This window comes from Fulmarus glacialis, unplaced genomic scaffold (genome assembly GCF_000690835.1).
Source record: "Fulmarus glacialis isolate BGI_N327 unplaced genomic scaffold, ASM69083v1 scaffold19039, whole genome shotgun sequence".
Classification (NCBI taxonomy): domain Eukaryota; kingdom Metazoa; phylum Chordata; class Aves; order Procellariiformes; family Procellariidae; genus Fulmarus; species Fulmarus glacialis.
The window spans coordinates 1-16,153 of record NW_009233094.1 but is presented as its reverse complement, the minus strand read 5'-3'; the positions used below and the strand labels follow the sequence as shown (position 1 = coordinate 16,153).

The following is a 16,153-nucleotide window of genomic DNA, read 5'->3' as shown; positions in this document are numbered from 1 at the left end:
CTGCACCACAGACCAGCCCACCGTGTTTAGAGACACTGCTCTCCTGGGGATCCCCTGGGATTTTCTGCAAGGGATGAGTTAGTAAACAGCCTCAATTACCGTAAGCGATTGCACAAGCCAGTTGTGCAATAAAAGAACAAAAAAAAGAATTGCAAAAGTTAAGCGTTTTTTGGAAGCGGACCGAGCCAAGGCAATCTGCCAAATTTGTTTTCCAGGGATCAAATGGTGCTGAAGAGAAACATCTGACCAAGCCACAGCCCCCAACTGAAAATACATCCGATTCACCCCCTGCTCACTTCAGCAAGCAACTGGAGAGCTGATGGGGGTGATCATCTTACCAACACCAAATCAAACCCTGCTTCTGCAGCTGCGGATGTCACCTCAGCCCAGGCTCTGGTTTTAGAAGAGTAAACCTCTGGTCCTTCCTCTTGCTCGGAGGTTTCAACCACCATCAGCCAAAGCTAGCAAGAAAGGTTTCACGTGAACAACAAAATTGGCAATTCTGGTCTAAAGGAAATAAAACTAGCAGCAGTAAGAGAAAAAGAAACACTGGCAGGGTGAGTGGCTTTAGACAGACCTACTGACTTTCTTTTTTAATGTTAAAAGAAAAATGTAGATGAATCAAGACATCTCCATCTTCCATCCACTTAGAGCAAAGTAACAGAGGACTGAGCTGGTGGCATCAAAGGAGGGTAGTGATCAACTATTGATCAAAGTTGTTTAATTGAAAATGGATCTTTATCTCCATTCTGTAGGAGTCTACGGATGGTTTAAGAGTACCTTTAACAGTACCTTCCTAATCCACACTGTTTGACTTGTGACCGCACCACACTTTGGTATAACACGGGAGCACCATGAAACCAAGCCTGCGCACATTAAATGGGTCAAAAACTCATTACAAACTTTGATGGATCTCAAAAGTAAAACTGGAGTCACCAGGAAGGCACATTTCTAGTGAGGCTTCAAAGAGGTTATTTCTTTGTCCTCACCTACTCCACAACCTTACCAGGACCCAGAAAACAGCAGATCAGAGGTTTGAAAAGAAATAGCAGGATCTACAAAACAGGAGATGGTTTGTAGATCACGCAGACCGTGCATGGCCATATTGTTCTACCGAGCGTGAGCAAAAACCAGCTGCACTGTAGCCAGATGCCAGGAAGATCACCGAGCGCTTGGTGTGGGGAGCTGGTGACATGGGGGCAGAAGGGTTATGATGAAGCTTAGGATGAACACGAAAGCACTAGTAGTAGAAAGGCTGTGTGACCCAGCTGCTCCTCCAGCATTTGTAGTTCTGATGAAGATGCCAAAAACCTAAAAGAGTGCTGAAAGGAACCACGCAGTTGGTTAAATACGAATTGGGAAACACCCTTTATAGCAAGAGATTCAAAGTCATTGAAGGAGTCGATCTCTTTGGTTCTTGGTGACTTGATTCTAGACTAGTGACCTACAAGGTGTACTTAAATTCAGTTATCAAGAGTGTGTCAATCTGACACACGTATTAACTAGACGGAAGGACCAAAGGCTGACACGAGACAAGTTCAGACCACAAAGACAAGGCACCTTTTCTACAAACCCAGGGAACTAAACCTGGTTTGCCATCAGAAATAGAAAAGGATGATCAGGTCAGCAGAGGACAGTCACAAGCATTAGCGAGGTAAGCAACTGCTGGGACTTCTGCCTCACTTCAGAGATGTAGAGCAAACACACGTGCTTCAGTAGACCCAAAAGTGAGACACTTGGAAGCTGTCTTGCCTTGAGAAGGGGAGAAAATCTTGTAAAGGCGGTGAGGACAATCACCCTGGCTGCACTCAGCATCACATCCTATGTCCAAATGGGAGCCTGACACCTAGCAGAGCTGATGTGATGGGACAACTCTTCCAAGAGGAGCCACAGCAACCACGATGTCCCAACAGTGACAGAAAACGGGCACATCCCTTGGTTAGGAAAGTCTGTCTTTGCTGAACTCACAGCAGGCAGCAAAGAACAGTTCCTAGGAATAATCTGAATATATGAAACCTTCTAAAAAGCAGCATTCAGTGCTTTAGAGGCAAAGCAAACCAAATTTCACTTGTTTGCCTGCTCCAGTCTCCTCTGCCTCTGTCATTTTTGGGAAACACAACTCAGATAAATAACCCACACTACATACACAGATGCCAAAGAATGCAAAAGGCTGTTGCAAGGGTAAGATTGATTTCTATGCAGATCACATCCCAATTCTCAGCTATGCCTGGCCCGTAGCTCAGTACAATTACATCCAAAACACACAAGTATTAATGAACTAACACACAAAGGCCATTTCCACTACAAGTCAATTACATTTTTTTTAATTCAAAGAAAAAATGGTATTTTAATAAATACTGCCGAAACATTAACCAAACATACAAAGTGACTTCAACAATTAAAAAAAGTAATGAATATCCTGTTTTATAACAGTTATAACTTATTTTTTCCACAATATTTAAATACAGAAAGCACTTACCAGCTATTTTGTAATACTGCCCTAAGCGCACTGTTGCATCAGTCAAAAGCTTATTATGGTGGTAAAAATGTCTTTTTGTGGGAAATAATCGGAATGGGTGTTTTTTTCTTTTTCTTCTTTTATCAGATGAAACAAAGTGCCGGGAACACACAGAGCTGAGTTTTAATTATGGTAACTGTTTACCTTTGCACAAGTTAACGTGAACACAGCTTGAACACTTCAAAAATGAAGCATTACCCTTGGGAACAAAACGCTTGTCCTCAACAAGCGATAGCCACACTGGTTAGAGCTTAACAGTATCCTCCTTTTGAGAGAAGCGATGAAGTTAAGTCAGTCAGTAAGCAGTTGCAAACAATTTTAAAGGCCGATTTATTTAATGTAACAATAGTATTCAGTAAGCAAAAAGGAATTTGACTTAACTGGTTCACCGATGTTTCATGACTGTTGTCTGGATACATCTATATTAAAGACTAAGGGCAGTATCCAGTTTCCACTGGGGACCCCTTAAGGCGTCACAGTTCTTCAGACCCCATTTCCTCACCACGAGCAAACACAGTCTGCAGCGAGAGACGGCTGCCCCCAAAATAAGAGCATCACGAAAGATAAGCTGGCTCTGCTGGCTCATTTGCAGATTCTTGGGTTTTTTGCAAAGATAATTGCAGTGAACCACATCACAGAATAGCACTTCTCTGTAGCATTTACAGAGGGCTAGATCCTGGGACCCACCCGGCTCTCCAACTCCTAGCAGAAGCAGAGGAGTCTCGGGGCTTCCCCAGATGGGCAGTAAGGCTTAACGAATTATCACGGTTGTGAAACTAAGGATCATTTGTCATCATAGCTCTTAGCACCTTTCACTTGAACCTACAGCGACATACCCATACAGTACACCAGAACTGGAGATCATTTCCACTCTAAATTACAATCACAAAGAGGAATGGAAAGTCAAGAGTCCTGCAACGGGCAGGTAGCTTGCCCCCACACCCCAACTTGATCCGTTTACTTTCCACAGTGCGAGGGCACCTGTAATACTGGGAAATCTCAAACGGTTGTCTTCATTACCAAGATGCTCAAATGCAGACTGCGCTGCCGTCTCGGGAAGGCAAAACTCCAGACTTCTCACATACAGTGTTTTCCTCTAGGTGATGCACGGGCCTCGGTATACTCTCCATTTTAACGATGAGCTACAAAAAAATTAGATCATATCCTTTGGAAAACCAACTATAAGGTCACAGGGATAGTTCCTTAATGAGGAGGGCATATTAATAACGTCGTCTTTAAAAAAAACATTAAAGTATTATTTTAATGAAATCAAAGTGGTAGCATCCAGGAGTAGAGCGTTAATAAAAGAAACAAGCACTGTCAATGACATCTCTTCTTTGCAGTGTTATTTTCCCATTCACCCTCTCTTTTCTCAGCACATTCAAACATTTTCCCTTTTTTTTTGGCATTTTCTTCAACATATCATTTCCTGATGCCACCTCGTTTAGAGCCATTTCTTCTCGCTGCTCAGTTCCTAAGTACAGTCTCACACAACAGGTGAAGTCTCCATTAAAGCTCTGGCATAAGCCCTCATTAAATACCATGTGGCTGTGTACTTCATTGAGCCTCCACCCCTCCCGGATGCTCTCTTCCTCCTTCTCCAGGAAATCAAGGTCCTTCACATCACCGTGCAACTCTTTGCTTTGTCCTTTCGCAAGTCCGTCGCCACTGTGGAAAGTTCTGGCCTGCCAGGCATGTGTGAAATTCGCTTTGTTGCCCTCTGCGATTTGTTTCGTTTAACATTTTTATTTGTTTTATTCACACACGCCAAGGTGGCAACATGAAAAATGTCTCTGACACTGTTTTCTGACTGTAAGGCTGAGCATTCAATATATGTAGCTGCTCCAATCTGTTTGGCCATATTTGCACCCTAAGGGGAAAAAAGAACATGCAATCAATACCAAGTTTCCGCAGACAGCCAGAGCAAACCATACAATTACTTTTCAGCGCTGTTTTCCATACACAATGTTTTGTGAAAACCAAAGCTAGATCTCCAGCACTACAGCCAGCAGCTAATTTTGCAAAATAAACAGAGCTTTGGTTCCAAGAGGCATTAAACAAGTATCCAAGCATTATCTCCTATGCCGATAAATACAAACTGGAAGAGAGGAGATAAGCTCAGGGATCTGCGAACAACTGCAGAAAGCCAGAAGAGTATTAGTAGGACCTATTTGGCAATTTCACCCTTACACTTTAAGTTGCATCTGTGAATCACGTGCTCACTAGGAAAGGTCTGGACCTGGCAGATTTAAGCCTGCTATCTCCAAAGAGAAAATGTATTCTGACTGCCTTAAGGGCTGGCCAGCGTGCCCCTGACTAGTAAACATGGTTACATCTCCACGAAGTGGGCAAAGTTCGTAGGGGAATGTGCTGTGGGTTTCTGGGTCAGGGATAGTTGTATCAACTTGTAGCTAGGGAACAGGCAAAAAAAAAAAACAAGAGAAGAGGACATTAGTGGTTACAGGAGCCCTTCTTTTTTGATTCTAAGTGCATTAAAAGTCAAAGCAGGGATATTTGTTCCAGCATCACAAAGAAAACAACACACGACTCTGGCAGATGACAATACCCCGGTATGCTGTTGTGGATTTTGCTACTGGAAGACAATACAGCACTGTGTGAAAAAATGGAGTTGTTTCAATGGAATTTTACTTCTGAGGGATGAATCTTTTTAGTAATCCAACCACATCCTTGATGTGCCACTCCTCACATATTCATGGGCCTGAGAAACAGGCATAAGTCAGTCCTCTTTGCTCCAGTGCCAGGCTGATGGCACTAATCTATTTGGACCCACATCTTCAGTATGCACTATTTACACTGCAGTGATGCAGCCACCTTCTTATCAATTTTAAGTGGGAGTGGCTGATAAAGGAGTATTAGTTTGTAGGACAAGCCCTCCCCATGGTTAAACATCTCAACTCCTACTAACCAAGCCTAGTCTATACCTTAAGGCCTCAGAAGTGTTTGCTCAGGCATAGCTGACTGGAAACTGGCTAGCATACCGGAGGCAGGGTGCCACCATCAACTGGCTTTATCCTCCCAACGCTTCCTTTTGAAGTTAAGAGGAATAGGGAAAACCCCACTAAGCTCTTTGATCCCATGTCAACTTAGCAAGGCAAGGGAATTTAAAAACAAGTTCTGTATCTCGACCCCAGAGGACCCTTCCCTAGAACTAGCACAGCAGAGCACTGGGTTGCTTCACGCCACCAGGGATTTGGCAACCACAAGAGATACAATCATCGCTCAGTCAAGATTTTGCTTACGTAGAGTACAGATGAAATTATGGGAGTTTGCTGAAACATGGGCTTCCCTGTAACACATACAGTTTTCCCTTTGGCTGCCAAGTAACAGCTTCTGGCTTAGCCCTTTGTCTTCATCTGACTCCTGTTCCTAAGGGGTACAGGCTAAGCTGTGACACCAGAAGAGATGTGGATCTTCAACTCCAGTGGACAAATACAGCTGTCAGTGGATTTTTGACTGCTATCTATGGAAAGGGGTGAGACTTGGTGATTTTACTGAAGTAAAAAATGTAATATATGAACTTGTGTATGTAATAAGTGGCCGACAGTATTTCCTTTTAAGTTTAATATTCAAAGAAAAATAGCATGAAAAATTACAGCTCCAAGGCTGAACAACATGAATATATACACATGCAACAGTGGTAGTTTGTAACCAAGATAACATCTTTCACAACAAGCAGGATTTAAGGACACTTCTGAATTGTTTTACACTAAGGTAAAAAAAATGGCATTTAGTTTCATATAAAATTGTCTGAGATGGAGGGATGTTTACTGAGTGAAGAGTAGAAAAATGCCATAACCAGCATAAGCCATCACAGTACAACACTCCAGGTTATATTTTAATCAAGATACTCAGTTTACAGTATCTTTGCATTTTCAAATTTAAACATGCTGTAGGAGGCTGCATTATTAGTAATCGCATATTAGGAGCTGTTGGTTTGGAAAACCTGAGGTCGTGGATAAAACATCAAAAACTATTTGATAGCATAAGATATACACACTAGCTAAAGTTACTTCTTTACTACTAAAGTTACTTTACTTTAGAGGAGGTACTACTCTCACTCTTACACCCTGCAGGGTGTATCTCAAATCACCACTGTGATTCAGTTGCAATGCATGATACACATGTGTGAGTAATAAGGGGAAGTTTACCTTACAGCCCAGTTTTCCCATTCACTACCTCCTGCTCTCCCATGGCCCGATTCCTTTCCCTTTCACCTCAGTTTCTCTATGCCCTAATGCCTGGCTCCAAACTTCTCACTTCCCCAGCGGCAGAGAACTGCTGCCAAGAATTAAGATGCTTTCTGGATTTGCTGCCACCTTCAGAGGGAGCTACAAGGTGTTTTCACAGATGATGTTTTCAGGAAATAGGACTTTTAAGGGGTCAGACTATACACAATGCTTGTCATGATGCTAAAGTCAAATGTATGAGATTCAAATCTTAAGTTTGAACAAAAATTTTACCAATTTATCAGTAAATAAACAGGACATGTCACATCTCAGTTACTGTTTTGGCCTCTGTAGGCCCAGAAAAGCGGTAAGTTTATTTGCAGTTCACTTGAAAGGCTCTTTGCAATCAATCAGGCTACCATCTTATGATGCTTAAAGCATGCATTGTGGAGCTGCATGATTTTCTGCTGCATCCAGTCTGTGCGTAGGCTTTGCTTTACTCGTAAGTTTTCAACTACTAGAGTATGTGCATCTAACTTCTAGGATGCACTCGTGTCAACGGGGGGGAGAAGTTATTCATAAAGATGGCTACAGTGATAGAAAAGAGTCTTATCTTCCACCCCTAAGTACAACAAAGGACGTGGCACATACCTGATCGTAGGATACGGGTGTCTGCCTGTGATTGGAAAGTTCCACTAGTGTGCTTACATCTGTGCGCAGATCCGACTTGCAACCAACCAAAAGCATTTTAGTGTTCGGACAAAACTCCTGGATTTCACCTTTCCACTGTAAAATTTTAGGTTGTTGTTATACTCGAGTAGTTGAATGTTTAAATCCAAAGAAGCAATAGATGCAAGATGAAGTTTAGCAAGTCATGACATTTCATGTGGAAATACTCTTACGTAATAGTTGTATCTACCTTCAAGCTAATTTCTAAAGGCATTAGTTCCAGCAGAATCTGGTCAAGGATGGAATCTTACAATCTCATACACTCATTAATTCCACCAACTTACTAATCAAGAGGGAATAAATTGAGATTGTTTACCTACACGAGTAGAAGTCTACAGACCTGTTGCTCCTCACAAGCGGTAAACACCGAGCCATAGCCATTTGCAAGACAGGAACCAATGAAACCTGGTGTCACCAACATTCAATGGTTCCTCAAGACAGAGCTGCAAAGGCAGGTCTTGTATGACCACAAAATAAGCACTGCTATATATTGGCTCATGGCTACATCCTCACACCTAAAACTACACAAATCTGTCAAGGGTTCAGCTATTGTGAACCAATAATAAGCCCTTCAAACAGAACTTGTGATATATTCCTTGGGTTTCTTCCCCCTCTACATGGTTATTTTGAGAACACAAGAAAGCCAAAAATTTCGCAGCATAATCTGAACAGACCATACAATCCCTAAAACTTACGGGTATCATTTGGGTTTAAAAGCATATTAAGAAAAACCTCTTACAGAATTAAGCAACGGTTTAGTAACGAACATTATCAGGGACAGAAAAGAAAGACAGTTCTAGATGCTTGTTGGCACAGTTAGTAGCTGAGAGAATAGCCTTAAGTATTTTCTGCAGACTATTCAGAGTATTGTATGCCGCTTTATTCCCAGTGACACAAGAATCACTGGCCCCAGCTACAGAAAAAAGGAACTTCAGGTCATTAAGCCTTAAAGACAACACTGCAAAGTTGAGTCATGCCCAGTGATCAAGGAGAGGACCAGGACCACCTTGCAAAAAAAAGAGCTTGATTATCAAAAAATGTTTTAACTCAGGGAAAGTCTGGCATTGAATCTCGGAACACTGAGCATGTGAAAAATTCTGAAGTTTGGTGCAGGACTGCATTTCTATGCCACTGCTAGGTCTTCTGGTGGGTTCCAGAGGCATTTGTCACTGGTTCCTTCTAACCTCAGGCCGAGAAATTATGTAAAGCCATGGCAAAAGTCCAAACACTTGGCAGGCACATTTTAACCGTCTTTGCAACATGACAAAGTTTCTCAATACTGCCTGTTATATGAATATAATGTGAGAGACAATTTCTTGCTGCACCCAGCCCTGCACCTCACACCACCCTAAACAATTCACTGCTGTCTAAGGGCTGAGGAATGAGAATTTACTTCACCCCTGAGCATCCATCAGGGAGTTTTTGGTTTCAATAAACATTCATCCCTTTCAAATAAATGATCGCAAATTCTAGCAGTGCAGAGTGCGGTCCTGTCACCTCTCCATTAAAAGAAGCAAACTGAAGTCTCCAATGCAGGAAACGGCACCACTCTTGAGATTTAAAGACAAGATACTCAAACAGTTCTATACTCAAATGTTTCTCAAACACTTGCCTTTTTTAGCACACTGTCAAGAGTTTCTGGCCGACTGATGTCAAAGCAAATCAGAACAGCATCAGAATCCGGATAGGAGAGCGGGCGGACATTGTCATAATAAGGAGACCCTGCAGGGAAACAAACAACATTTTTATTCGTTTGTATTTTTCACTTTCTGCAGTCATTCAAGCTGATTCAGAAAGCTTAGAAAGGTTTTCAGTGAAGCTCTTTAATAGCACCCAGCTTCCATCTTTTCTTCAATAGCACTGTATTCCCAAAACCTCGTTGCAGTTGCTCATTTCCCCACTTTCCTTTTGTTTCTCACCTACAAAAGCAACAGCTTTCCAAGTAATTAAGAGTGATGGCACCCCAGCGATCCATCTCCCACCAAAAGCTTGTGATGCCCCCAATAACAAGGAAAGGGAAATCGGGTCAGCCCAAGTTTAAGTCCCAGCATTAACCTGCAGGGATTTGACTTTGAGAACAAACCCTTAACCTCCAAAAAGCTTCTTCAAAGCAGATTTGTCACAGTTGCACTTTCACGGAAAAGATTCAGAAAGTTTTGAAATAAATCAGTTTTGATTCTTCTAACATTTAATTTAAAACAAATCGTTCCAAGTGCAAAAAGCATCTCTAGCTGTCATGGATATCGCCAACTTTTAGAAGAAACTCTTGCTTCAAATTAAAGCATTTGTTGCAGTACTCCAGCAGGAAAGAATCCCAGTCCTGTAGGCAGACACACAAGCCTCATCAATCTGTAAACCAATATATGCTTGCAATAAATGTTTATGTTTAGCCCATAAAACAAATTTTTATCAATGAGATCAAAGCTAATCTAGTAATCTGATGGAACAGAAACAGGTCCAATATTGCACTTTGTGCATGTTTTACTTCCAGAGCTGTTAAGGGATACGCTGTTTTCTTCAAGAACTGTCATGATGCGCAGAGTTACAAATATAGGTCCAGAGTCAGAAATCTCATTTTTATCACCTGGTGAATCTGGTAACAGGTTTGGGGGAAAAAAAAAAGAAAATCTTTTTTCTAGGAAGTTCCAGTCACTCAGCCACCGTTCGGTTTGGCCTTAACTCTGCTGAAGCTGCACTTATTGAGGAGAACGTATTCCTGATTTAGAAGAGTACTTAAAAGTTAAGGGGTCCAACAGGATAAGGGCTTGGGCTTTAAAATGCATGCCTGCAACTTAAAATCCATTTTCTCAGTCATATAGTCTTATTTCCGTATTTTTCTCTCATGAGCCTAAAATACAACATAGAACATACGCAATAAGAATACAGCTTTCAGAGTTTTGGGGTTATCAGCTAATTATATCACCAATTTTCCAACTATCTAGAACTAATTGGCTGTAAGGTCTCAGGCTGAGCAGACTATTAAGTGGATTAGAGAAATTCCTCAAGTTTTTAACCGACAGGCAGCTCATGCTGTTGCACAAAGCAGAGGGGGAAATGGTGTGAACTTATCGCAGATGACTTAAGTTGGACAGCTTATACAGGGAGGAAGGAGTCAAGAATCCCAGGAATGTTGTTTTTGAAATGAAGAGTAACACATGGGGAATGAAGCATTACCAAACTAGGTAGCAGAAGGTAATTTGTTGAACGAGACTATTTTATTCAAATGCTCATCTTCATAAATGATGTCAATCTAATGAAGAGGCAGCTGTCAAAAACTGCTCTTCAAAAAAGTGTTAGCTGTCTTCAGCGGGAAATGACATGTTAGAAAGAAATCTAAGCAAGCTGAGCTGACCGGTAGTTAACTATTCATCTGAGCTCAGCTCTGCTTGCACTGACTATCAATAAGCATTTTCTACTACTAATTATTCCCCGGCTATCTCCAGCACTGCTATTACAGTGCCTTCATCCTGGAGCCCCAGGGCCAAGTTATTTGCCCTGGACAGACAAATTGCAGAGCCGCGTGCCGCTAACTAGCCACCTGCACTGCTCTGCAGCGTTAAACGGGCCGAAGCACAGACTGCTGCCCAGCCACCAGCCTGCGTGCTGGTGAGAGCCACTGCCGGGCTAGCACATCTCCCTGCCAGGCTCAGGCAAGTAAGGGCAGGATTGAAGATCATGAATGCTTGGCCAAATGGTTGCTGGCTAGAAAGGAGTCTCAAAAAAGCCTCACCCAGAAACTAATTCCTTAGACACATACCTATCTTCTCACTCACCAGTCTTCAGGGATACAACATACCATATATGTCCATCAGCATGTATTTATGTATACATATGGTCACCACCTCCAGCCCAGAGACTCCTTTCTACTGTGTCAGCTGTAGCTGTGTTTGTTTTGAGGGTTTTTCTTTTTAGGTTTTCCTTCTGAACCTCTCATATTAAAGATGCTGAGCTAGAATAAGTGCACTTTTATAGGCAGTGCTTCTGCTCAGATGCAAGCTAGGAGGAATATTTGACACCTCCTTTTCTTTGGGGTAGTGTGTGGCAGAACAAATGGGAACCATTTAAAGTACTCGGGCTGCAGTATCAACAAAGGAAATTGCCTGGTCTCATTCAACAGCAATAACTGAACCTTTATTACTGCGCAAATAAAGAGGGGCTACGGCCCTCGCTGTGCGAGCCTATTCAATCTGGCATTTCATCGTTTCGCCCAGAGAAACCCTCAGAAGCCAGGAATCTCAGGAATGAGGCTCAAGTCTGAACAGACAACTTGAGCACAGCCCAGTAAGGCTGCTCACTCTTTTTCAAGTTAGTCTGCAGATTTGAAGCCATGCCAACCCTAGAAAACAGAAGGAGAATGTAGAGCTACAGCTATGGTATTTGTGGAAAAAAAAAAGCCTATTTGTGTTTGTGATTCTGTTCCTACAAAATAAAACATTTTTGTCACGGACAACACAGATGATTTTTCTGTTTTATCAAGGAATTGCTGATAATACTGTAGTTCATCTCACTTTGTGGTGGAAGTGTATTCCCCCTTTTTTAATCTGTTTGGTAGCTTAAATAATTTAAGCCAAAATAATTTAAACATTAAGAATGATCTACTTTTAAAACCTTATGTTTCATGCAAAGTACAACATAAATTCAGCTTTTAAACTGAAATAAAACCCCTCACCAGCAATATGGTTGGCTTTGGTCTACAGAAGATACCAAAGCTTAGGTTTAAATGTTGCTACCTTAATAATTAACAGAATTACATCGTTAAAAGTTAAAGCATACTTAATTTTTTGATGGCTTAGTACTATTCTAAGATGCTAGACCATGGAGAGCAGATGCCCTATTTGTCTGCAAGCCCCAAAGCCACCACCACCACCAGTTCCAACCAGGAGGTTCAGCCCCACATCCCACCTACGGAGCTGAACCTGGGCAGCTCCTGCTCACCGCGCTGCTCAGCCTCTGCTTGCCCACGGGCCCTAAGGGAAGCGGAGCTCAGTAACAGGCAAGACTTTACTATTTACACACCACCAAGCAGCCATCAGGCATTAGTCTTTGTAGCCTTTTGGACTCCAGTCAACTGAAAGAACAACAGTTGAACAGCAGCATTCTCACTCCCAAACCCTTGGGCTCACTAATTATCAGCTACATAGAAAACACATCAAATACTGCAGTGGCCGCTCTAAGTAGCTGACTCACTGCTGATGGCTCTTCTCCTTCCAAATCCACCTTGGCTGTTTCGGAGAAAACGCAGGTGATTTTTGTATACTGAGTATCATAGAACACGTCATCTCCAAGCACATGAATATCACAATATTCATAGCACCTCAAATAGAAAACAGGACTCTGGTAGGTGACTTGGCATTCCCAGTTGTCAATTCTAATTATTTCCCCCCTAAAGGAGAAAAAAACCCCAAACTATAAAGACTAGTTACTGTTACTCTGCCATGAAACGAAAAAATCACACAGCTCAATACAGCCAACTTGCAAGTGAACTGGAAGGCAAAGACAGAAATTTGACATTTCCTTTATGATGCTTACTGCCAGGGAGCTCCGGAAAATCGTAACTTTAATTCATGTACGTTTCAGATGTCTTCTGAAAGATTTCAGCAAAAAGCCTTATAATTAATATTATGTTTCTATATAGACACTGAATACATTGTGCATATTCAAATCACAGCAAAGCTAACCTGATTTAAAGCTCTAAGGCCCTTCTGGATTTAATTATATGCTAATCCCCAGCAGTGCATAAGTATTTCTGGCCCTGTTGAGAATTTTTTATTGGAGTATCCAGTACAGTTTCCACAGTTCAACCAATAAAAAAGAAACTAAAATATGTTTTAGGGAGACACAGGTATGTAAACCTAATTAATAGTATGTGATTTCTGTGCCACAGCTGCTGCTGTACTAGCAAGAAATATAAGTATCAAAGTAGTCACTTCTCATGGAAGAAGCCAAAACCTTAGTAAATGCACATGAAGACCATGCCTACAGTAGACAAAGACATCTAATACACAAGTATTCTTCACAGTGTCCATGAGACTACAAGATGAAGCTTCAGCCTGAAGAAACTTCTAATACTCCACCTAGCAAAATAAGCACACAGCTCCCAAACAGCTCAAGACTGCCATAGTATGTTACCACACAGTGGAATAATTTATGGTGTAGTTAGATTGCAACCAGTTTTCCTGCTTTGAAAGGAGGGTTGGTAGTCCAAAAACCAATTGAAATTCAAGTTGGCAAGTGCTTTCCTTAATGCTGTGGCTAATTTAAATCCCTATAATGACTTGCAGAACTAGACAGTACCAGAAAATATTTGAATAATGAATCTTCCCATTCCACTCTTACTTGTAAGAGTGTTTTGTCCCATATTTTATGGGCATATCCAAGAGACAACAAAAACTTCCCAATAAATTTACAGCTGAAAATGTTCTATCAATTGCGTGACTCTCTACATTTTGTACTTAAGAGTCCTCCAGGAAAAAGCACATTATTATTATATAAAGGATCGTAAACCAAAACCATGACAGCAGGGCCTGTTCTCACCCTAGCACAAGACTATTTTAACCAATGCCTACAGCTTTTCTCATTTTCTCAGTGAGCAAAAAAAAAACGCTCAAAGTGGCAGCACCTTCCTTCCACAGGATTCAATGCAAACCCCGGTATTTACTTCAACTCAAGTTAGAAACTAATTTGCAAGGCAGCCTGTTGCATTCTCCCAGTTAGAAAATAGTTAAAGAGGGTTAAAGAAGGATCTTGTCATCTTGAAAGTATCTGGAGTATATTGCAATCAAAGTCAGCTAAATAGCATCCTTCCCCTCTCTTCCAAGAGATATAGAAGTACCTCAAACGACTGAAGCCATTACCTTCCCCGTGTTGCAATGGACATTATCTTCCATCAGTATTTGGCAGTTAATCAGTCATATTTTTAAGTTAACTAGATCTAGTCCTGCTTTAAAAATGTCATTAAGACGTTTATTCTAATTCAGCAGAGGACTAGGACAAAGACTTGCAAAAACTAAATTACCAAGAATTTAAGATAATGCTAAAACACTATCTTATCTTCTGATGCCCTTTATCTGGTGATGTGATTTTGCAGTGGGTTAATGGGTTTGGGTAGTGTTTCTTCTTGCAGTCGGTGAGCAGGGCTGTTTACAGAGAGCCAATTCTTCATCCGCAGAGTCCCACAACCAGAGGATCCACTGTTCAGTAATACTTTATAAGACCAAGCACTGGATCTTTCAAACATTTCCTCTTCAGTTTCAGATTGCAGACAAATTAGCCACTTGATCTTAAGCTTCTGACTAAGTCAAATTTTCTATTAGTTCCAGGACAGGCCTGAGAGGATGACATGCACACGCAAAGGCTGGCAGGTGTTTCTTCCACCGCTTTTGTCTTTTGAAGTGCTGCAGAATATTTCATTACATGGGTGTCTCCAGCCTTTGACATACAGATTCCAAACCTTCCCATGTCAAACAGCTTAACCAGTGAGCGTGTTGTATTTTAATAGCTAAAGATAAAGTTTTCCAAAATAACTTCACTATTAATTTTTAATAAGCCCTTACTCCATAGAATTTGTTACAGCCAGCTTAGTAATCAGGATGAAAGCTCAAACCAGACACACTCTGGAAGTCTGCAAGTCTTACTTGGCGTAAGATGAAGAAAAAAATCAGTTCAGAGCTACGCTGATACTGGTTGTGGGCACAGAGACTGTCTTTTCCCAGTAATCGTGTTGCAAGAATTTGGAATGATTTCCTCAACAGCAAGAGGAAAGCCAACTCACCGCCTGAACTCCTTTTTTTTAAAAAGGGATTAACATTTTCGTTTCTGGTAAAAGGACTACTTTCGTATTTAGAACGAACTGCTGGGTCCAAATTCAACGTTAAAAAGCTATCTACACAACCTGCCTAAAGAAGAAAGGGCTTGCATACTCTTGTCAAGTTCCTCCAGCTTTTTTCCAATCGCTTCTGCAAAGTTAATGTTGATCCACACCTGCATTAATGGTTCATGGCATCATTCACCCCTGACCACCTCTCCCCGTGCGGCAGAGACCACTGGCTGTCCACGCTTCTCTCCAGCACTGGGATGGCAAGTTCGGGGGTGCATCCTCACCCACCCTGGCAGTACGCTTAGTCCAATTATCAACGACAGCAGGATCTAGAGGAGTTCCTGGCCTAACATGAGATCTAAGACAGCCAAGCACCAAGAACCTCAACCTTTGAGGCATGTGAGCCAGGGTTTTTGACATGGCCACTGAAGAAGAGTGGCCACAACTGAAGAGTGATGAGGACCCCAAGCACTGCTCATGGTATGTAAGAAAGGATGGCTCCCTCTGCACCCGCAGAGGGCCCGAGATGCCTACCTCCCTAATCTTTCCAGGCTTTAAAGACTTCTGAAAAGCAGGGAAAAATGTACTGTATTTTATAAAAAAACCCAACAAACAGGCATTAAAGAGGCCACAAGGAACTCAAATGCGAGCTGATGTAATTTACCATTAGCATATATAAACACCTCTTCACTCTTCTACTAAGTGAAGCAGGGTTTCGGAGGAGCAAAGCTACCCCCGGAGCTCCTCAGATAAGCTCCCTCCAGCCAGGCAGGTGAGAACACATACCCCTGCCCTGCCTGCCTTCCCCTGCAATGCTGACAAATCGCTTAATGGAGGTTTGTCCACACCCTTTTCCCTCCCCAAAAGTCAAGCATATCGCTAAAGTATACCTCAGATTTTTAA

At 41.8% G+C, this 16,153-nt stretch overlaps 1 protein-coding gene across 1 annotated transcript; it reads right to left on the bottom strand.

Annotated features, from left to right (window-relative positions):
- Positions 1-4,136: 4,136 nt before the first annotated feature.
- On the bottom strand, positions 4,137-11,243 carry RND3 (Rho family GTPase 3). The gene is given in 4 exon segments (XM_009585197.1): positions 4,137-4,388; positions 7,357-7,491; positions 9,047-9,156; positions 11,192-11,243. Coding segments are annotated over 4 exon segments (549 nt in total).
- Positions 11,244-16,153: the final 4,910 nt, after the last annotated feature.